The sequence below is a fragment of the Nanorana parkeri genome, unplaced genomic scaffold (assembly GCF_000935625.1).
Source record: "Nanorana parkeri isolate BGI_ZX_2015 unplaced genomic scaffold, ASM93562v1 scaffold169, whole genome shotgun sequence".
NCBI classification, from domain to species: domain Eukaryota; kingdom Metazoa; phylum Chordata; class Amphibia; order Anura; family Dicroglossidae; genus Nanorana; species Nanorana parkeri.
Window position 1 is genome coordinate 1,274,928 of NW_017306437.1, and position 22,977 is coordinate 1,297,904.

Here is a 22,977-nt window from a genome sequence, read left to right on the forward strand (position 1 = left end):
GAATACTCATCATCTTCTGCATAGCCAAAAACTTCACCTAGTATTAAGTCACATGCAAAAGAAGTTTATAGCGATATTTTCTATGGCTGTGGGGACAAAGCAGATTTCCAGTGCAGCCAGTACATTTTTAAAAAAAAAGCAAAAAGCCCCAACAGAGGGTCAGCAAAGGTTACGATAGTGACAATGGATTTGGTTCAGATCCGGGAATGTCCCTGTACAAGGTGGACACTTCGGGTGGCATGCGCCAGAACAATACAAGTTTAGTCATCAGATGGTTATGACGTTACCAAAATAGCTTTGTCTTCTCTGCTCCCCCCTCCCTAATCACATAGCATTTGGTGCTACCCACAATATATCTGACCGGATTAGTAAGGAAATATCCTAAGCTAGTATCAAATATTCTTGGGTTCATTGTTACGGGGAAGGGGAGGGAGGTATTATCTGTTATTGTGTGTGACTGACACACCACTGGTAAGCTAAGTATATAAGGCAGTGGACACCAAGCTCCCTGTACAGAATCTTAGAGGCTTCTTCAACGTGACCGGCTTCATCATGGAAAACAAAAGGGTATTCTTTGACATAACCGCTGACGGGATTCCCCTTGGCCGCATAGTGATGGAGGTACAGTCTGATGTACAAGTGATGTCCACTGTTTATTGTGCTTCTTAAATATTAGTAGTGACCATCATACTGTTGAATTTTGGAGTGCTCAATTTAAAATATCTAGGTCATAAAATTGGCCATAGACATCATAGAACGGTTGGACTGTCCAACTGTCTCTTGATGCCTTCTGTGCCAGCTTTGGACCTAAAAGCGGACTGCTAGGGTTTCATAGCATTTCATCGCATTCCTGTTCAGGCTATGGAGGCACAGCTTCACTCCCGGCAGACTGTCCCGACACAAGCTTATCCCAAGGGAAGGAAATCCCAATCAGAAGGTTTTCTAACCTGTTTGATCAGCTTATCTCCTTCAGAACAGTCATGTGGGACCATCTGAGGCTACCCCATAGACACAAGATTGGTACCTGATTTCCCAAAAATGTCATCTAATGTCTAAAAGCACCATGTATTGAAGGGGGAGGACTTGTTATTGGGCTCATGAGATTGTGGGTTCCAAGAAAAAAACTGATACGTGCCTAATTTACCAGCTCGGTGCCTGAACAATGTAGACTTATTCTTTCATCCACTTCCTTCCTTTAATTATGTTATCTCTTATCAGCCTCTAAAATGTTTATTATGGAAATGTATTCATTCCGATAACAAGTGTGAATATCACAAATTATGTGTTGATTTTTTTTTTTTACATGAAGACGTTAAGCCTGATGTTATTGAGGGGAAACAGACTTATGAGAAGATAGCCGGTGGCCCATTTGAGATTTGTTCCAGGTTCACAAGTATATGATATGTACAAATGTATTCATAAGATGGACTAGTGAGCCACACCACTTTGTCAAATGCCTCCACATCCTACATCTGTATATATTTATTGATCACTTTCACTATTTACTAGCACAGCTCTAACCCTTAGGGGCTTTACATTTTAGGGGAAATCACAAAATATAACATTACATATTGTAACAAACAATAAGATGGACTGTAGAGAGTTATACACAAGAACGTGAATCAGAATTGATAGGAAATGGGTAAGTGGGACAGAAGAAGAAATGCATTTCTGTACAGATGGCCCACCATGTCTAATTATACAACAGCTATACATTAATGTACAAATAAACCCTCTGGGTTTTTTTTTGCATATATCTACTGATAGCAGGCAGTAGATATATGCAAACACATACAAAAAAAAGTTAGCAAACAGGTTAAAACTTACCTGCGTCTTCACCGGGCGCTCCTGTCCGAAGTTCTGAACATTCTCGGGCGGCTGCAAAGGTTGATGGGGCGGGCGCATGCGCAGTAGAGATCTTCGGCCGTGAGAAGAGGAGGGACACAGCAGGGCCGGCCTTAGGCCTTTAGGCGCCCTGTGCGAGAAAGCTTTACAGCGCCCCTCAGTGACCACACCCCTCAGTGGCCACACCCTTTAGTGCTCACACCCCACACAGGGTAAGTCAATGCAGGCAGCCGGCAGCGTGCATCTGCACAGACTCCGTGGGACACAGAAGACAGCAGTCAGCACTGGATCAGAGACCGGAACCAGCGCTGCAGGGAAGAAAATGTACTCTAATGTCTCTTTAATGCTGCATAATAGGCAGCTAGTTAGACTTTGGGGGAGATAAAAATGTTGGTACTGTAAACAGAAATACCACGGAGAAGACAAAAGGTGGTAATGAAAATTTGGTCAGGTATGGAGTTGGCAATAACAATGAAGATACTATAAGACAGGGGTAGGCAAACTTCGACCCTCCAGATGTGGTGAAAGGCCAACTTTTGGATTGCCCTGCTGTAAGATATGACCATGATTCATGTTCCACCCTAAATGTGGGTGTAACTTGAGACATGGTCTGAAAGGTAAACTTAGCCTTTAAGATGCAATATGAAGCAAATAGGGGGGCCTCCTCTATTTGCACCCAGTGTCTGAACGGAGCAGCAGGGGAGTAAGGGAAGGTGAGTAGGTGATACTGGGGAAAGAGGAATGTTAAACATCTGGTGTATGTGGCCATAGCTAGCAGTCCTTTGCCAAGAAATACCTGCACCCAGGGGCATTCCGAGGCCGGGTGTCACCCAGTCTCCAGACCGGGTGACACCCCGTTGTGTCATCATCACGCGTGCGCGGTGTGACGCCTGCCGGCGGCCATCTTGGTGATGGATGCCGGCAGAGAGAAAACAGTCACCCGGTGGGATGAGGTATGCCGCCGGGTCCCCTCCTCTCTCCTGACACTCTCAGTGCATGACCGAGTGCCCGACTTTTTAGAGGGGGTGACACCAAAATGACTGTCAGTCAGTTTGGTGTCACTCCTGCAATGGTGTCACCCGGGTGCAGGCCGCACCCCCCTTGTGACGCCACTGCCTGCACCCAAACAATTGCGCTGAACCCAAGTAATCCTTTCATTACCATTACACTCTTTTTCTGTACACTGCAATGTAGTAGAATGTTGAATGCCAATGTCCTGGTTTGACCCATGGTCAGCTTGCTACAGGCGAATAGTACTATTCAATAGCCCTACGCTACTACATGCTACATGGCACAATCAGTATTACATTACACATCACACATACACACGCCTAACATGAAACAACATGACGGAGGATTAGAAGGGGAGCCATCCGAAAAATAACTTCTGATCTAAAGAAAACAGACATATGGCGAGAAGCCGTAGAAATTGCGCTGGAGCTGAGATAACACATTGCTGAACACCCCGAGGCGCCTATTAATAGCTCCTCTGACTGGGGCATTGATTAATAGCAGGAGGACCTGGTATAAAGTCAAAGCCTCACAAGCTCAGCCCCAAATCTGCAATGCAGAAAATGCCCACAGCATTAATGCCTCTGATACAAGGAAAAAAATAGATTTTATCCGGTCAGCTCAGCTAACCTTCATCGGGGAAGCCCCAGAGGCCCCTTTAATCCTGGAAATAATGGAAATACCTTCTCTACAAGGATCAAAGAGATGACACGATGGGGCTGTTATGATGCCTTCACCTCTTGTATCGGTTACACTTTGCTAATAAAGTGTAAGCTTCCGGGGACAGATTGCTTATCCCCTTTTTGTTTCATCTTGCCTTAGCCTAGGTACTGCCTCCTGCCCAGTATATAGAACCATGGGGGTTATAGTCATACGTCTCTGCACTATATATATATCATTATGATCAGCGGAGGGTACTGGTACTGATCACATAATTAGCATGCTTGAGAACAAGAACACTCAGTATAAATTAAAGTGCATGAAAACCCCAGCAATGAATTTCTCCTATTTGCTCCTTTTTGGTCTGGTAAATATAACATTAACCACTTGCTGACCGGGGTGTTACACCCCCTTCCTGTCCAAGCCATTTTTCAGTATTCAGCGCTGAACCGACACCAAGTGGGAGAAGGGGTAATCCCATACCTCCTACCAGGCATCATCGGAGAGATCCGGCTCGTCCAATACCCATTTCGCCTTGCAGGGGAGTCTATGAACCCCTGCCATGCCCGATAGGGCCTGGTACACAGTTGACAATGGTTTCCGGAGACCTACGCGCCTGAGCGCGGACTCAAGGGGCGTAACCGTGAGGGAGCAGTGCTGTCCCCCCATCTGCGTCTGGAAGGCATGACGCAGCTGGAAGTATCGGAACAGGTAGCGATTAGGAAGACCATACTTCTCCTGTAATTCTGCAAAGGAGGCAAGTGAACCAGCCAAAGTCAGGTCCCGCAATGTCCTAATTCCCTTTTCCGGCCAAATGTGAAAGTCAGGGATAGACATAAAATGTCTCAATGTTGGGTTATTCCACAGAGGGGCGTGCGGTGACATGTTTATATTGCCAGGGTAAAGGGACCTACATACATCAGTCCAGGCGCTAAGTGTCGTTTTCATAGGGGACGTCAGGGGGTAGGGTGCCCCCACCCCCCTATAGACTAATCCCGATAGTGCGGCGTAGGACCCCAGCAACGCTGCTGCCATTACAACCGCAGCATCCCCCTCCTCCGCAGTCAGCCAACGGTGAGCCACCACCATCTGCCCCGCCTGGTAATACTTCTTAAGGTTAGGTAGGGCTAGACCCCCCTGGGTCCATGGCTCCTGTAGAAGGCTAAGCCTCACCCACGGAGTCCTGGAGTTCCATACAAAGGAGGAGAAGATTCCATGCATCTGTCTAAAGAAGGCATTAGGGATACACGTAGGGGTATTGCGTAATAAGTACAACAAAACAGGGAGCACCTTCATTTTGATGAGATTGGTGCGACCAATGAGAGTCAGTGGTAGGTGCATCCATGCTTCGAGCCTGCGTTTAGTGGTCGAGAGTAAGGGAAGGGTAGTTTATAATAATCACCCACATCTGCTGTGATGGTGACTCCCAGGTAAGTAATGCGGTCTACCCATTGAAGGGGGAGGTTGGGGTCCGCCCGTAGATGGGTCATCGGACAGCGCTGCGGTACTTTGACTGACATTTATTCCGTCATACAACGCTGTACTGAAATGAATTTTATACCATTTTTTGGGGACAGATAGAGCTTTCTTTTGGTGGTATTTAATCACCGCTGGTGGTTTTATTTTTTACTATATAACAAAGAAAGTACCGAATATTTTAAAAAAACAAAAACGGTTTTACCTTTATTATGTTAGGAAACATTTATTATTACCCAGTTTTTTGGTAAAATATAAAAGTTGGGGTCACGTTGGGTAAATAGACACCAAACATGTCGAGCCTTAAAATTGTGCCCACCTGCGAAATCGAAAAAAAAAATCCAAAGACAAAATTGGCCATAGGCGACGTTTTAAAAGATTTTACTGCTCATCAGTTTAGTATTATCAGTGATTGATGACCCTAAAATTATTGCTCTCACTGCGACGTTCGCTGCGATATGTAACATGTGCGGCATAATTGGAGCAATCGTCGTTTTTGCGTGTAGGCGCACCTAACACATTTTTGCGCATCTATGTGGGGATGGGGGACTTTAAAACATTTTTGTGGGTTTTTTTTTTAAGTGTGTAAATTTCATTTATTTTGTGAGCAATTTGTTTTTTATTTACTTTTTTTTCTTACTTTTTTTTTTACACTTAACTTTATTCTTATCAGATAGGGGGGCTAAGAAGTTCCCTATGTGATAACAATATACAGTGAAAGGTCCCCTTTATGGAGACATCAGGGGTCTCTAAGACCCCTAATGTCACCTAGGGACCCCCAGAGAAGCTGATGAAGCACATATCTGCTTCATCAGCTTCTCTCCAGTTACTGTACCGGAGAGTGACAGAGGAATGCGGAAGTGATGTAATATACATCACTTCCTGCATTCAGAGACCAGGGAGGAGAGCGGAGGGAGATCGTGTACTGAGCTCCCTCCGTTCTCAGTGCACAGAGTCACATCGCCCTGGATGGATGGACGGCCGGGATCGCGGGACGGCAGCGACGGCGAGGAGAGGTAATGGGGAGGGGGGGACACCCTGACTGTACAGACGCCGGACCACTTGTATGTAAACGGCCATCGCTGGCCATTTAAAATCCTGGCAGTTTCCCACTCGTGCACGCCACAGGCACAAAGGACGTCTAAAGACGCCCACCCGCATCCAGGAGACTCCCGTCCGGCCGTCTTTTGACGTTCGGCGGACGGGAGGTGGTTAAAGTGATAATAAAGTCAAAATGTTATTAAGTTATTTCAATTGCTGATGAAACCACTTACAATGGATGCTGCTTCTTGATCATTTTTCCTGTTTTCGTTTCCTGTAGAATGAGCCGGTCCCCTGAGTTCATACCTACACTGCACCGCACGACACCCGGGGCGCACACCCAGGGCCGCACGATCGTGTGCTAGTGCACACAGCGATTGCCGCACGGCCACATTGATTTCAATGGGGATGACATCCACGCGGCAAGCGCTAAAAAAAGGTACATGTACCTTTAAAAAACTTTAAACTTTCAAAAATGAAAATACATAAAAAAATAATGGCACCCACAACGCGATTGGTTCACACCTAGGCGACTCCTGACCTCGCAGCAATCGTGCACAATACCACGCGGATTGCCGCGCGGTCGGGAGTTGCCTAGGTGTGAACCTAGCCTTAGGGTGGCCCCTTCCCCTTGCAGGGTCCTATGGAGCCACCCTTGCGTGTGCTAGTAAGCTGTCTGTATCTCTACAGACACAGCAAAACAATCCATTCCAGTGCTCCCTGCTTCCCTCCCCTCATTCCTTCCTTATCTGTTGTCTAAGCTAATAGATGGACGGCTACTAGAGACTGCTCTGTCTTTTGTGATCTTGTACTGGACAGGAAGTTCAGGGAAGCCGAGCTGAGAGAGTTGGAGCTGTTCAGGAACATGATGACTGTAAGAGCTTGAGCAAAAATGTAAAGAAAAACTCTAAACTGGATTAATTATTGAAAAAAAAGATTGAGAGTTTAATACGACTTTAAATTTGAAATGCAAAAAAAAAGTCTGTTGATCCTGCAAGAAATCCATTGAGCTGATAACTTTTTGTGGTCCCTGCTGACTGTTACCAGTTCACTCCGTGGACTACAGAGCACCTCCCTCTTTCCCGATCTCATTAACAAAGGTAGATGGTGTTCTGTAACCAATAACAGTCAGCATGCAACACAAAAAGTTGTCAGCTCAATGGATTTCATGCAACAGATCCATACATGCTTCTCGGCCTTTTGGCTAAGATCAAGTGTAGTATCTGTTCTTATCAGTTTTCGGTGGGGAAAAGAACCGTCCTTGCGGGGGATGGTTACTTAGTACTCGCTGGAGTGAAAGAGCGTGTGGGGCGGCTTCCTGTGAGAGGGGAACCGCTCAGTACATGGCTTTCTGACTGAACAGATGCGAAGCTTGGTCTGGCTCGAGGGTTCGGGGGCGGCAGAAGCCCGTGGTGTTGTGCCCCCTGGGGGTGGCGTCCCAGGGGTGCGCATGGAGTCACTTGGGTGTGGGACCCCACATTGACTCACTGTGCACTTGGTCACACACCACCTTGCATTTTCTGCACATCGCCTCTTGGACAGGCCTTATGGCTAGTCCGGGGCAATATTTTTGCACTCCGGCCCCTAAGGCCTGTCAGCGTGGTGCACTGGCACTTTAGTATTATTTATTGCACTCTATGCACGATGCACGATTGACTTTTTGATTGAAATTTTACCCACAGATTGCTGAAGGTGCAGGTTCCTTCGGGGCCTATTCCTGACGCTGGGAGGAGATTCTGTGCCCTCTACGGGGTTCTCTGTCTCCTCCCACCCAGGAGGTGGGTCTCTCTTCGGGAGAGCCCACTTGCCAAGTACTATGGGGGACCTGTTTCGGCAGGTCCCCAAAGGAAATGGTCCATCGGCCTTCGGGTTGGTGGACCAAAGTATCTCAACCCCTGTCAGGAGCCTTGCGCCCCGGGGGGTCGGGAAATGGGTCCCTTCTTTATTGAAGGACCTTGCACCCTTGTGCACATTTTTGTGTGCTGTGATTTCACGGTTCACTTTTTTTGTTCACAGGGGGAAGTTTGTTTAGACGCACATCCACGGGCTTCGATAAAAAAAAACAAAAAAAAACATGCTTCTCCATACATACCGTAGGAGTAGATGTTGTCACCCTGGGACAGGAAGTGAGTCACTGGCAGGATCAGCAGGTGAAAATGAAGGGGAAAAAAGCCTGACAAAAGGAAAAAGAATGCAGCCACCATATCTGTGGACTGGGACGCTCCAATATATTGCATTGTTGTTCTTGGGTGTAGACACACTTTAAGAGCCATATGCCTTGTATGAAACTATGGAACATATGTACAGTCAGCAACCAATTAACCTCCCTCTCTATCAGTGGCAGACTCCTGAAGGTCATATCTGGCTCATCATTCGGTGCCTATCACTGTAGTCCCCAGGGCAATCTCTTTTACAACACTTACTACTATGTGCCATTGTATACAATGTATCACATTCTATATTATATACTGCAGGCCTCAAAATTTCCACTCGCCCTCTCGCAATTGGCGAGTGAAAATTGCCGGGGGGGGGTGAGTGGAATGTTAGAGATGGAGTGCGCTGTCGGCGTGACCAGGGATGGGACACTACCGCCGCGGTGATCGCTCGCTTCTGTTCATTCTTTCTTATCTGCTGCAGCTACACAGCGGCCGAGATGAGAGAACAGAAGCGAACGATCTCCGCGGCAGTAGTGTCACATCCAGAGCCGGCAGTTGCTCTCTGCCATCCCTCTATCTTCTCCCGGCCGCTGCAGCTTCAGCTCCACGAAGATATACATTATATCTCATGTTATATTACATCACATGCACCCAATGTGTCCTTGCTTATATCGCCATCTTCAGACTCAGCCCTGGTATTGCACCTCACCAACTCTACAAAGCCATAAAACAACCCAATGGGTCATTCTTCTACTCAATGATCCTTCTGGAAAGCCAGACTCCCCCTGCACTCGCTCCATAGGTCCTATTGTTATTCGGGACACTAGCACAGGATAACAGGAAGATGCTGGCTTGGCTACTATAGGCAATACAGATATTTTAGGCATTTTTAGACATGGTTGGTTCCTTTAAAAAAAAAAAAAAAAGTAAATGTATTATAGCAACCAGATTCCATGTCTCATTTTCTAACCTGCCCTTGAATATGATCATTTCATCTGGTTGGTTGCTATCGCCCATTGCAATGCTGATCTCCGGCCTTCCCTTTAGGCTTTACTCTGATCTCACTGCACACCGGGAGCTTCTCATTGGAAGCTACGCCAAGTCAGATAGAGCCCGCCTCATTTCCTGGCTGGAGGATGTCCAGTATCATCTAGCCGAGGAGTGGGCAACTCTGGCCCTCTGGCTGTGCTTTAACTACAAATCCCAACATGCCTCTGGAGTCACGCCTTTAACTGTCAGTCTTGCAAAGCCTCATGGGAGTTGTAATTCCACAACAGCTCTAGTTGCCCACCCCTGATCTAGCCCTTTCCTCCCCAGCCTGATTGCCCCTAGCCCACCCCTTTCATTCATTGGAGTTCAGGTCTTTCAATCACAGAAGCTCAGCATCACATGTGGGCACTCTTAATGAAAATGGAACATCCCGACTGACACCCACTAATCAAGGCATTTTGATATTTGCATAACTCCTCCCAAGAGTCGGCCCACTGCTTATATCAGGGATGAGGGCTCTCGAGAGGAGTACTGAGGCTAAGTGCTGTGATTTTTTCAGGACACTATATAGAGCAACTCTACGCCTTGCGTAGAGAAGCAAAAGACCCAGCGATGATGTCACTGGGTCTAAAATAAGATATGTAATAAAAAACAGAAAAGTTTCATTTAAAAAGCTCATTGATGAGTAGAGATAGGAGGAATCCAGGGAGGCAAAATAAAACCACATTAAACTCCGGCTTGAATCAAATGGTGTAAATACCAATAACCCGGAGCAATCAAATCATCTTTCCCTTTTCAGCCACTTAGAATGCTCAGAACAAACGCGATGCCTGTGGATGGATTACTATAAATGATCCGCACACACCTTCCATCCATTTTTTACAAATCGGAGTCAGGATATATTTTAATATCCACATATACAGTATAAGTAGCTGGGGCACCAGGGGGATACGGCAGAGATATATTATTACTATTATACAGGATTTAATTAGCGCCAACAGTTTGCGCAGCGCTTTACAATATAAGGAAGACATTACAATCACAATACAATTCCAGACAGGATGGTAAGGAGGGCCCTCCCCTGAGGGCTTACAATCTAAAAGGGAGGGGCCAGTGATACATGAGGAGGTATACGGAATAGACGTACATTTTTGTTTCTTTCCAAATTAGGGACCAAATACCGTACTTGGTACAAACACAAGTACAGATACTTTTCCAGCTCCAAGACTAGACTAGAGAAAAATTCAAAAGTTAGGCGGCAGCTGTCATTTGTAAGGAGCACACAGAGCTCCTGGGATTTGTACATCTCCGTTATAATGTAGGATTTTGTATTTACAAATATATATAAGAGATGCACCAATACAATTTTTGCAAGTACAAGTACTGATACCTGTCCAAGTCCTCACAGATACAAGTACTGATACTAGTCCAAGTCCTCAAAGATACAAGTACTGATACTAGTCCAAGTCCTCACAGATACAAGTACTGATACTAGTCCAAGTCCTCACAGATACAAGTACTGATACTAGTCCAAGTCCTCACAGATACAAGTACTGATACTAGTCCAAGTCCTCACAGATACAAGTACTGATACTAGTCCAAGTCCTCACAGATACAAGTACTGATACTTGTCCAAGTCCTCACAGATACAGGGTACTGATACTTGTCCAAGTCCTCACAGATACAAGTACTGATACTTGTCCAAGTCCTCACAGATACAAGTACTGATACTTGTCCAAGTCCTGGTAGTTCTCATGAAAATGCCAAGTATCTGCACTGGTATCTGAACATCCCCATTCCATATGGATATTCGTATGAATTTAATTAAATTCAGATGCATCCGAATTTCTGAATGCGAACAAATCCAAACGGTCCTTTAACGGAAAATTCTGATCTGTCTGAATTTCGTTCAAAACTGAACTAAATCGGTCATGTTCTCTGGCCAATCAGATGGGGTTTTTTTTGACTGTTGGAGGTTGCAAACAGGCATGGTCGAAAATTTGGATGGATTCGAAATCCGCATAACGAAGCAAATCAAATTTCAGGGTCACTAAAACGAAAAGAACAAAAAATCCAAATGGATCCGAAAGAAAACTATTTTTTTTTGCGGGACTACATACTGAAGATCATTATGGGGTGGCGATAGGTCACAATATAGGAACAGATGCCAACTGATTATAAAGAGGGACAAAGGAATTACTTCCCAAATCTGATTAATCCTCAACCAGCCTCGCCGGAGCCGCTTTAAACTCCCTCCACTGTTGGCATGCCTGTCAGGAACTCATTACTGATGCCGGATTAATGAGGCGGCAGTCGGGGGGTTAAACGGTATTTCCTGCATACAGCTGGGTACATTTTACAGCACATCCAGTATTAGAATGCTTAACAAGATCTGTGTCAGCGGTCTGGAACCTCCGAATGAAATGTATATCTGCGGAGCCTCAGCTGCTCTCCCTATTTTTCTGCATCGGTTGGGCCGGGCACGCTGCTGCAGTGCCTGTCACCCCCCCAGGGAAGATGGCTGATGATGTCATCACAGTGCGTGGGCGCAAAATATAGGACGGCTACACCATTTCTAGCAATGTGACTCGAGCATAGAAAGTCACAATTCATTAGTAATTTAGTATATATGCAGCACGCTGAAACTGAAGGTGCCCTACATGCTCTTCCCAATAATATGCATGAAGGACGCATGGAACTGATTGATTAAAGGGAAATGAAATATAGGAGTTGCCATTGGTAACCTCCCATCCCTGACAAAAAAATAATTATACTATTAGGTAATTTATTGAGGAAGGATTCCCAGCCCATTGCATCAACCAGCGTTTACTTTGGCATGGTGTAATGCAGGGGTATGCCATTCATTTTCTCGAGGGGCCAATTGGAAAAAATTGGCACTGTTGTGGAGGGCCGAAGCAATTAACACGCGCTACAGCGTAATGCACCAACCATACATTAGAGTGTAGCAGGTGCGTTGCATTGACACACCATCTTGCATTGGCACCCGAAATGCGATCGACCGCACCAATACCGTGCATTGCGATGCATTTATAAAAAAAGTAGTGCACACAACACGGTGAACCTGCAGCTCTGTAAGGCCCCATTCACACCAGGGCGTAGCAGGAACGTATATGTTCCCGCTCGTTTGCAGGACTTTGTTTACAGCGTTTGGCACCCCATTGCACATACAGAATGCATGTCGCCAACCGCAGAAAATAAAAAATATCGCAAATTTGACAACATGCGTTCTGCTTTTTTTATGTGTTCTCACATGCGTGAATGCACAGGGAAAAAACATGTTTGCTTGGCTGCGTTTTGAGTGCCATTACCTAGTAGTGACAATGCAAGTGCATTCTACAGTTGTCCACGTATGACCTGGTGTGAACGGGGCCTTACACACAGTAGGTGTGTTGTGCAGTACTATGCTTTGATTGCACAGCACGGTATAGGTTTGAACAGGCCCTAATTGAAGCATTATTGTCCCCACATCATTTTCTTTACTGGCCACAGGCGGGAGCCAGGAGATGGAGCTGTAGGAGGAGGACAGAGGAGGAGCTGGGGATGGAAAACATTTGCCACTGGTTGTTAGAATAGCAACCATGGACTGCAAAGGAGGAGGGCCCTGATGTCATTGGTTGCTAGGACCGCCCACGGTCCTCACAACCAATGGCTGCAGAGGAGGATGACCCCTGATGTCATTGGTTGCTAGGACCACCCATGGGTCCTAGCAACCAATGACTGCAGGGGATGAGGACCCCTGATGCCATTGGTTGCTAGGACCGCCCAGTGGTCCTCACAACCAATGACTGCAGAGGAGGAGGACCCCTGACATCATTGGTTGCTAGGATGCCAGCAGTCCTAGCAACCAATGACAGAAGAGGAACATGGTCCCGACACGGACCAATTGCTGACCTGTACTGGGATATGGCTTGCAGTGAATGCACCAGCCTTGGAGGCTGGCATATCCACTGTCAGCCAGCCATGAACAGGCACAGGTCGGCATTCGTTTTTTGTCTGGACTACGGACTGGACAGAGACAAAGGGCCGGATAGAGCCCATGAGCTGTAAAAATGCCCAGGTTTGATGTAATGGAAAATGATGTCCTCAACAATATACAACATCAAGAATTATGCATTTTGTAGCATGCCTGGATGCAGAGTCAGAGATGACGGAATGGTAAGGGTGTAATATGGATGGGGGACCCCCAAGCAAAAACACAAAAAAAAGTGGGATTCTCCCATTCACAACAGAGTTCCCTTAACATCACAGGTCCCCTTTGACATCAGGAGCCTTCTTCACATCAGGGGTATGACTTTGTGTGAAAATGTCGAGGCACCCCTGAGGAAGCCAGAAGGCACACCAGGGTGCCACGACACCCTGGTTGAGATAGGCTGGTCTACTGCATGTTTCCTGCAGTGACATTCTGTGATGGATGACTGAGGATTGTCAGAGGGATGAGGAGGCAACCCTTGATACCAATCTTTAAACAAATTTTTTTTGTATCTATCATTCAAAATCTTACAATTTTTTTTTGTACCTATCATTCCTCCGTCTTTATTAACAGTGCAGTTGACAATGGGACATTCTTAGCCAGAAAAGGATTAGACAGAAAAGGCAACACCAGCAGGGGAAGATGATGACGATCTAACTCGGAATTTGGACTGGCAGCCAAATCTATGAAGTTGAGGATGAAGAAGAAGGGCTTGCCATTGTTGCTCGCTCTCCTTCTCCCAAAGAATATTGTTATGACCCAGGGAATGCTCTGTGAGAGCAAAGGCTCTATAAATAATGGCTGTGGCTTAGATTTTGCCTACTACACAGAAATTGATATGCCATCTGGCAATGTTGAGAAAAACCGCTAGGTCAGAGATTCCTGCACAATGCCTTTACCAATCTTGCAGAGCTGCCCATTAAAGATAAAGCTTCACCTCCAAATCATTTCTGTTTCATGTTGGTGCATCTCATCTTCTAAACAGCACCCCCACCTCTGATGATGTCTCCTTATCACCCTGTCTACAAAATTATGGTTAAGAGTCGGATTTTTCTTAGTAATATTACTAGGGACACTAGAGCAGCTTGCCTGTTCTTACCTGCTAATGGACGGAGTGACCATCATCAGCATTAATGTCAACTGTTCAGATTGCAGTTCTTTCTTCATTGTCCTTATATTTCTCTTCTCAAATCAAATTAATCAGAACATAGCAGATACTTTCATTTACCTTCTTGTCCTACTACTAAACCATAACTTCCTAAGATTTGCAGCAATCCTTTGAGCTGCTACCATCAGGGATGATTTTGCTTACAAGAAAAGCAAGAATAGCAATGAGCCGGAGAATACTTAGATCAAGGTGAACTTGCACAGAGAGGGAGGCATCTTAAGAGAGCATGAAGATAACTGAGTGGTACCCTGTCTCCGAGTCACATTCCCAGATTTATAACTCGACCATAACTGCAAAGACAAGCAGTTTGGCATAGATGATTATCCCCAGATGCATCGTATAATGTTCCGGTTACATACAGACTGCAACTGGCAGATGCGGCCGCCGTAATCCAGACATTAACTTCAATGGTACAACAGCTGCATGTGAACGTGGACACTTGGGATTTCTGCTGCAGGAATCTGTTGGTTCTTGTCACAGGCATCCCGGAAAGCAGCTTAAGTCCCTGAGTGAATGGGGCCATAGTTTTCAGATCAATCCCCGTGTCCTCCTGGAGGCCCTTGGATCCTAGACCTAAGCTGTACACAGGACCTTGTCTCTCTCTAAGTCAGGATTTAATTGCTTTCCAGTTGGGAAATAAGCCACTGCACGCGTCATTCGAATGTCAAATGCCAGAACTGCATTGGGCAGTAGAGGTCCTGCGATCAGCCTGGGCCTAGGACCTCAAAGGGCCTTCACAAGCACACAGGGAACAAATACAAGACTTACAACGATACCATAGGCTACCTACACCTAACTTTCCCACTTTCACTGGAAAAAACCCCCCAAAATGGCTGCAGATGTAAAGTGCAAGCACATATTTGCTCTGTTCTAACAGGTTAAGCTCGGACACTTCCAGATATTGTCAGAGCTTGCTACTCTCCCATTCACAATGATAGGCAGCCTCAATAATCAGTACAAATGTGCAAAACGCAGGAAGGAGAGGACCAGTTGTAGCACTGTCATCAAGTGCTAGAGTTTTGACTGTGTAGCCATCTAAAGATGTCTGCACTTTATTATTTTTTTCAACGACAGAGTTTCTTTAAGCACTTAGCACTTCTGCCTTGCAGCACTGGGGGTCCACAGTTCAAATCCCAGTCAGGACACCATCTGCAAGGAGTTTGCATGTTCTCCCTGTGCTTGCGTGCGTTTTTTCCGGGTACTCTGATTTCCTCCTAAACTCCAGAGACATGCTGGAAGGTCAATTGGCTCCTGTCTAAATCGGCCCTGTATGTGAGATGGGGACCTTAGATTGTAAGCTCCTTGAGGGTAGGGACTGATGTGAATGTGCACTATGTAAAGTGCTGTGTAAAATGTCGGCGCTATATAAATACCTGTAATAATAAAAAATACGGTTACCTTAGGCTCTTTTTAGGCCGGGTCAAGTTCATTATAATAATTTTTACATGAATTAGTGTATTTTTTAAGTTTACATGCTCAAAGATCTGAAGCCAAAGCTTTTTTCGGTTATCAGTGTCTCATAAGGGAATATTTGCCTTCACTTTCTGTCTGATAGCCAAAACAGGAAATGAGAGGAAATTCTTTCAAAGTGAGGGAAATCCCTGGTGGTCCACAGGGTCACCAAAACTAGTGTCCCCATTAGAAGATTTCCCATCTGTTCTAGTGAGGACCCAGAACTTGGGATTTTCTTTCACTTTCAGTGATAATGGTCACCAGGACAAATAGAGAGGGTGAATCTCCCTAACGGGGGCACAGACAGAAATAGAAACCTTAGAAACCTGACAGGGCATGTAATCCCCTCTATCCAAAACGAAAACAATGTTTTGGCCTTAGATGCACTTTAAAAGCACACACACGCCTCGGCATGCAGACGCTTCTACAAACATTTGTGAAAGAATGGGTCGCTCTCAGGAGCTCAGTGAATTCAAGGATTCCACCTGAGCAATAAGTGCATCCATGAAATTTCCTTGCTACTAAATATTCCACGGTCACCTGTTAGTGAAAGCGTGTAAAGACAGGCGTCCCAATACTTTTGGCAATATAGTGTATATAATTATTATTGTGCATTCATTTGCTACAAGATGCTCCCTGAGAGTCCAGCACTGGTTGTTTACCTTCTCTCTCTGTTCCACTGAAATTCTAAACAAGGCCCTATGTACAGAGATGGAGAGGGCTATGTCCCTCCCCTGAGGAACCCTATGAATGATCAGCTGTGTATAGTAAGAATTTCCATCATTGAGGTCTGTACATAGTTAGCGTGGTAAAAATAAAAAAGGCAACGGAATTCTAGAGCTCCACCTCTTGTTTGCATATGATGAACATGAAACAGTTTTATGCAAAATTTTATATTTACCTAACTAAAAATATAAAATATATTTTTAAGCCGTATTTTTTTTAAACATACTAAATAAATGACACATGAAGACACTATACATTACCTTAGGGCCTGATGATATGCTATATACCAGAAAGGAAGCACTTTAACACTGTGGTTTTTACCGTGCTGAGATGGGAAGCATCGTCAGTAGCGGGCGGCAATATTCTACGTGTAGATCTTTATGTGAGCAATGAAGTGTACCTGGCTGACCTCTGCTCCTGTCCTTTCTTAGCTCCGGTTTGATGTAGTGCCCAAGACTGCAGGTAGGGCACTTATTCAGGTCACGGTGATATGAATACATTTCTCTTTGTGTGTGACTAACGCAATCAGTCTAGGTGGCCGCAGGATTCAAGCAATGTTAAATGTTCTAACTATCTACCACCATGGATCATATACAGTGTGGTGTAAATAAAGAGCATGCCAATACCATTCTTTTCAATTTACACTTAACATCTCAGAACTAACTCTTATCCAAACTGTAAGTATCTTTTGTATTAATAAAGGGTTAGTCTACTCAGGGCTCATTTTCAGTTTTGTATGGATGATGATGGTTTGGATCATCAACCCACTTTTGCAGATTTCTGCACATAGGTTCCCAACTATATCCACCCGCTATGCTCATTACGGAGAAAACAGTGTCCCTAGGGGAATCTTGCTTTGGGAGTCCACAAGTGATGTATATAAAGCTAATAAGTGACCTCACAGTGTCCCTACAAGACTAAGACATGAGCTTTGGGTGGACTAACCTCTAAAGTAACCTTGTGTTTACTGTGTCCTTATATTTCTCAGCTATTATGTGTCACCTATGTCATTTGCTTCATTGATTTTCAATTACACTATCATTTTTCACTTCTGTAGAGAACTTTCTGAAGCTGTGTACAGGGGAGGTCGGCTATGGCTACAAAGGATGCACTTTCCACCGTATCATCCCAAGCTTTATGTGCCAGGTCAGTCCATATTTAGTTTTTGTGAATACTTTAACATCCAACCAGGGCTGGTGCTGTCACGAGGCTAACTAGGCAGCCGCCTAGGGCGCAGCTCGATCACTCACCACCCCATGGCACCTCCCGTCTACTTCAAATTGCAAAAGCCAAAAGCAGGCTGCCTATTGCACCCACCCACTGAGCAGAGGAACAGAACTGAACGGCAACTATTTCTCTCAGGTCCGCTCCTATGCCGAGTGGGTGGGTTTTCAATAGCCAGTCTGCTGTCCTAGAAAACAACATTTCTAGGACGCACCTCTTAAATCCTGCTCTTCTCTCTATGCCATCGCTTTCCCTGACACTATTACCGGCTGTCAAAATGACAGCAGGGATTTTATTTGCATTACATAGAAGGAGGGGTTGTCAAAATGCAGGCGATCCTGTGTAAAATGATGCTTACAGATAAGTGTCATTGAGTAAATACTATGTAACAAATGTATTGTTTCATTGTATTTACTATTTCATTCATGTGTAGATCAAAAGTGTGATCTTTTATGTGCATATAACATTGGCTAAAGAAACCTTAGGCGTAAGAATTTATTATTTTAAACACTTAGAGGGGAATTTATCAAAACTGCAGCAGACAAAATCTAGAACAGCTGTGCATGGCAACCAATCAGCTTCTCTCTTCAGTTTGTTCAGTTAAGATTTGAAAATGATTTCATGTTCCTCTGTGCCCCTACCCCATCTCCTTTGCTCTACTCTCACTTTCTTCAGTCTGTCTGTAGTAATTGTCGCTTGTATACCGCCTTGGTCATCTCTGTTCATTTGGTTGCCTGCCTTCGGTACTGGCCTACCCCCAACAGCGGGGTGCTGATCATTGCTTAAACACGAAAGTGATCTTTACAATGCACCTTGCTCAGGGATTTCATAGGTGCCTATTCCACAAACGCCTAATATGCTGCAAGGCCGGACAGGTTATTTAAGTTATGAGACCGTGGTTTATGTGCTGTATGTACGTTCTTGTTTTTGTTAATGTATACAAATTACGTGTTTTATGTAAAAAATTCAATAAAAACGTTATTTCTGAAAAAAAAAGATTTGAAAATGAAAGATAGAAGCTGATTGGTTGCCATGCACAGCTGCTCCAGATCTTGTCTCCTCCAGTTTTAATAAATTCCCTCCAATGTATTCCAATTTAACTCCTTATTTACCCCTATATAAATGCTAATAACCCCCAGTTAACTCATTCCTACTTTTCTCCCCGTAGCTAATAGTTTTATGATTTTTCTTTCATTCATTTTGTTTATATTTTCAGTGTCTCATAAAAAGTGCACAAATTTCAAAATAAAATGCTTTTTTTTATTTGCATATACCAGTTATGTGATGCTTTATAGAAAGCCTAATCCCCCCCCCCCCCCAAAAAAAAACCCATAACTGTATGCATTACTTTGTAACAGCGTTATCACCGAATAAACAGGCCCATAGAGGAAATATAAAAAAATTAGTCTGCTCCATAAGGGTACGAGGCATGAGAGCTGAAGTGGTTAAGGAGGAATTCCAGGTAAAAAAGTATTTTTTTTTTTTTACTGCTTAGGCACAATTAAAGAAGAAAATTCCAGGCAGAAATGTTATTAACCCTTTAAGTGGGGCAACCCCCGCACTGCAAGGCTTAACTACTCATTTTTGCCCAGGGTCAAAGTTAAAAGTCAAAACTTATACTCACCCAATCCTTTTGGCCGGCTGTTAGACTGGCCCGTGAAGTCTCTCTCCCCCTCCGCTGGGAATCCTTGAGTCATTACGTCCAATACAGTGTATAAGACGTGAGGATGCTGAGGGACATGCCAACGCTGCAGTAGAGGAGGAGACAGGTTGGAGGGAGCGCTGCTGGCTGGTTTCAAAGTTCCGGTGATTATAACTTTTTTTTTTACCCTAGGCAAAAACGAGCAGTTAGCCCCAGAGCTCTTCTTCAACATTTAGAAATGTTCTCTATAACTAAGCAAATTTCCACTTTTTGAGTTCAGTTCCACTATAACACAATTTATTTCTACCTGTCAATCTCTTCCTTAACCATGTACAATTTGTACATGGTGAAAACTTTAAGCTGTCATGATATATCAACAAAGAAGCCAGGATTGTATTATCAAAGTTATCTATTACTTTCATCACAATGGCTGGGATTAGCCAATTGCAACCAGAAAAGTATCCCCTACATTCTTCCTAGAAATCTTTTACTTTTTTACCTTTTATCACACTACTAAGGAGGGTTTTTCACAAAAGGGTGAAGGGTTTGGAGAAGGAAGGAGAAGTGAACAATCTAGGCCAAAATAGCTGGTTGTTCACTTCTCCGGCCTTCTCCAAACTCTTCACCCTTTTGTGAATAACCCTGTAAATCTTTTCACATGCTTTCTCTTTTCCTTGGGCACTTGGATCTTTATTAGGGATGAGCAAATCAATTTGAAAATAAGGTAAATCACAAACTTTTTCAATTCACTTAAATATGCTCAAGCAGACTGGTGTGATTCTATGCACATCAGATGGATCTGCATGAAAATATTTGGGCGAACCAAACCTTTGTGATTTGGTGATTCTCCTGTGCTAATATATTTAAGTGAATGAAAAATGATTTGGGATTTGATCTACAAGCAAATCCATTAGCTCACCACCACTTTATATACGTACTATTCTCACCGCTTTTCCACTTTCCAAATTAATTCCAGGGTGGTGACTTCACCAACCACAATGGTACCGGAGGTAAATCAATATACGGTGGTAAGTTTGAAGATGAAAACTTCGCTCTGAAGCACAGTATCCCTGGTGTCCTCTCTATGGCCAATGCGGGGCCAAACAGCAACGCCTCTCAGTTCTTTATCTCAACTATCAAGGCGGATTGGTAAGATAACGGATAGCATTGAGAGATGATGAGAGATGGTGATGAGATAAGAGGAGCGATTTTCAATGAAGGAATGAGGTGTTAACGTATATCTTTAGCCAAAACGTTTTTAGTTCTTGATAGAATGGTAAAAGGTTTCAACCTCTTGGCCAGCACAGACAGTAAATGGACACTTCCAGAAGAGGAAAGGACTACGATGTGTAAGGAGGGAGGGGCTGTGCTAGCGAACTGACTCCTCTGGGAGTAGTAAAATTTTCTGAGTCAAAAGATACTTCAAAGAAGTTCAAAGACACATTGCAGGTCAAAAAAAATAATTTAATCGAAAGGAAAAAAACTGCAATTAGGCATTTTTTCATGGGATTTTTGGGAACTGCAGTCTTTGAAGTTGGTGTCAGAGTCTCCTCAAGCACAGGGAGTGAGGGGATAAAGCACAGGGATTGAGGGGATGGCTCCCCAACAGGACAGAAGCAGTAGTAAAAACCCAGGGGTTTTCACCACCAGTTTTCACCATTCCATTTTGCACCAGTTTTCACCATAACATTTTCTACCCAAACAGAATTTTTACAGGTTTTGGCTAGATATGTACGTTAAATAGACTTCCACTTTTAAAACATTATCCCAGAAGTGGGCTTTAAGAATACAGAGACGAGGCAAGGTTTTATGTACAAGACATAATAACATGATCTAACCATGCATTTTGTATCTCTGAGATGTGCTCTTTAGAAAAGCATGGATGATAAGGTTCTTTATTTGGGCCTTATTTATCCAAGTATCAGTTCTTAGGCATTGGCCCCTTGATGTTATGTGATTATTACTTCTAAAATATAAAACCAGAAAGTTTTGCTAGAGGCAATGAGCAATATGGTTAATGTGCAGACATAGAAGAGATGGATACACACTGTTTGAGGGATATACAGTATGTCTCCTTCCAACCCCAGAAAGCCAACTCACCCCCTACCCCATCCTCACCACCACACATATATGTCCACCAGATGAGTTTACCCACAAATGTTCATGAGAAAGCAAATAAGAAAAAAAAAAAAGTAACTACATATTTGGAATGTTCTTCTTTGGTGCTCTTCATGAGTAAATTCAGGAAATACAGCCCTGAAACCTCTGAAGCCGAGCTTCAGGGCTGCATTTCATGAAAGACTGCTCCACAGTAAACTATTTGGGGTGTAATTGCTAGTGGCTTCGCATACACAGCACTAGTAACTGATTGTCTTCCTTTTTTCTAAATTCTTCTGAGATAATTCGTTTGGCCTGTAACATGGATATCACAGATCTCCATGAGTGCTACTTTATGGGATGTCTTTGCAAGGCTAGCGCTACCATAAGACTTCCTGAGGGTGCTGGAGGGGTGCAAAAATGCACCTTTGCCTGTGTAGGCAAAAATCCTTGCACCGGCCCTGCCGCCCAGCAGTGTATTTAACACCACTCCAGGCCATGTGAAGCTCATACAGAATGTTTAATGTGTTCTTCTTAATAATCTTCAAAGCGGAACTTCTTCAGTTTTTTTATTTAAAATTCTAAAGGTGTGCTTTATTAACAATTTAAAAAAGCAGCGTTTGCTTCAATCCAGAGCAGTCACCTTAAGTAATAGCTTTCTGCCACTAGATGCCATCATTCTCCTGGGTTGACAAACTAGAGTTCTGCTTTAAATTAATGCCACCAACACATTCAACCTACAGTATTCTCATATATTTTGTTCTTCTCTGTTGCTATTATGTACTCAAAGGCTGAATGGGAAACACGTGGTCTTTGGTCATGTAGTGGAAGGGATGGAAGTGGTAAAGAAGATGGAAAGCTATGGCTCCAACAGCGGGAAGACCAGCAAGAAGATTGTGATTACTGACTGTGGAGTCCTAGAGGACACACCTTCTGCTTGACCACCACACACAGCCGAAGCACTACACAATATGACCTTTACATATAACATCAATATAATCAACACAGAAAAGCTGGATTCAGTGACGACATGCATGTAATCTTTATTTATTGACACGGTGTGTGACCAGATTTCAGCGGCTTGCCTGTGCCTTCTATAATGAAATAGTCCATTATGCCCTATAGTTGAAGTCGGTGGATTCCGACTAATGGCTTGTGTATCGGTCACAACTACATTTCATGTTTTCCTACCTTCTGCTGACGTACACTTTGCAAGTCAACTGTTTACTTCTAGGAAAGCAAGCTCAGGATTCTTATGTCAATTTAATGTTTGTATCATGTTTATGAATAAAAATAATATATGAAGGAAATGCAATTTTATTCCTTATTAATAAAAAAGCAGAGCGGTCTCACCTATGGCAAGGTCAGATTCCTGTCTTCATTTTGCAATCATTTACCATGAGGGCTTGAAAGTTCTTTGATTGCTGAAGTAAGGGCTAGTTCACACACAAGTGCACACACAAGCACTTACTTCACAAGCTGAGGGCTATGGGCATAG

General features: G+C 44.1%; 1 protein-coding gene across 2 annotated transcripts; it reads left to right on the top strand.

Moving 5' to 3' along the window:
• The first annotated feature begins 368 nt into the window (after positions 1–368).
• Positions 369–22,518, top strand: LOC108785592 (peptidyl-prolyl cis-trans isomerase F, mitochondrial-like). Of its 2 annotated transcripts, XM_018554685.1 has the most exons (5): positions 369–621; positions 16,948–16,978; positions 17,574–17,662; positions 20,359–20,531; positions 22,270–22,518. In XM_018554685.1, exons 1-5 carry the CDS (start codon positions 553–555, stop codon positions 22,418–22,420), a joined length of 513 nt encoding a protein of 170 aa, XP_018410187.1. In that variant the 5' UTR covers positions 369–552; the 3' UTR covers positions 22,421–22,518. The 2 variants fall into 2 exon arrangements, with proteins under 2 accessions (XP_018410187.1, XP_018410188.1); XM_018554686.1 differs by lacking the exon at positions 16,948–16,978.
• Positions 22,519–22,977: the final 459 nt, after the last annotated feature.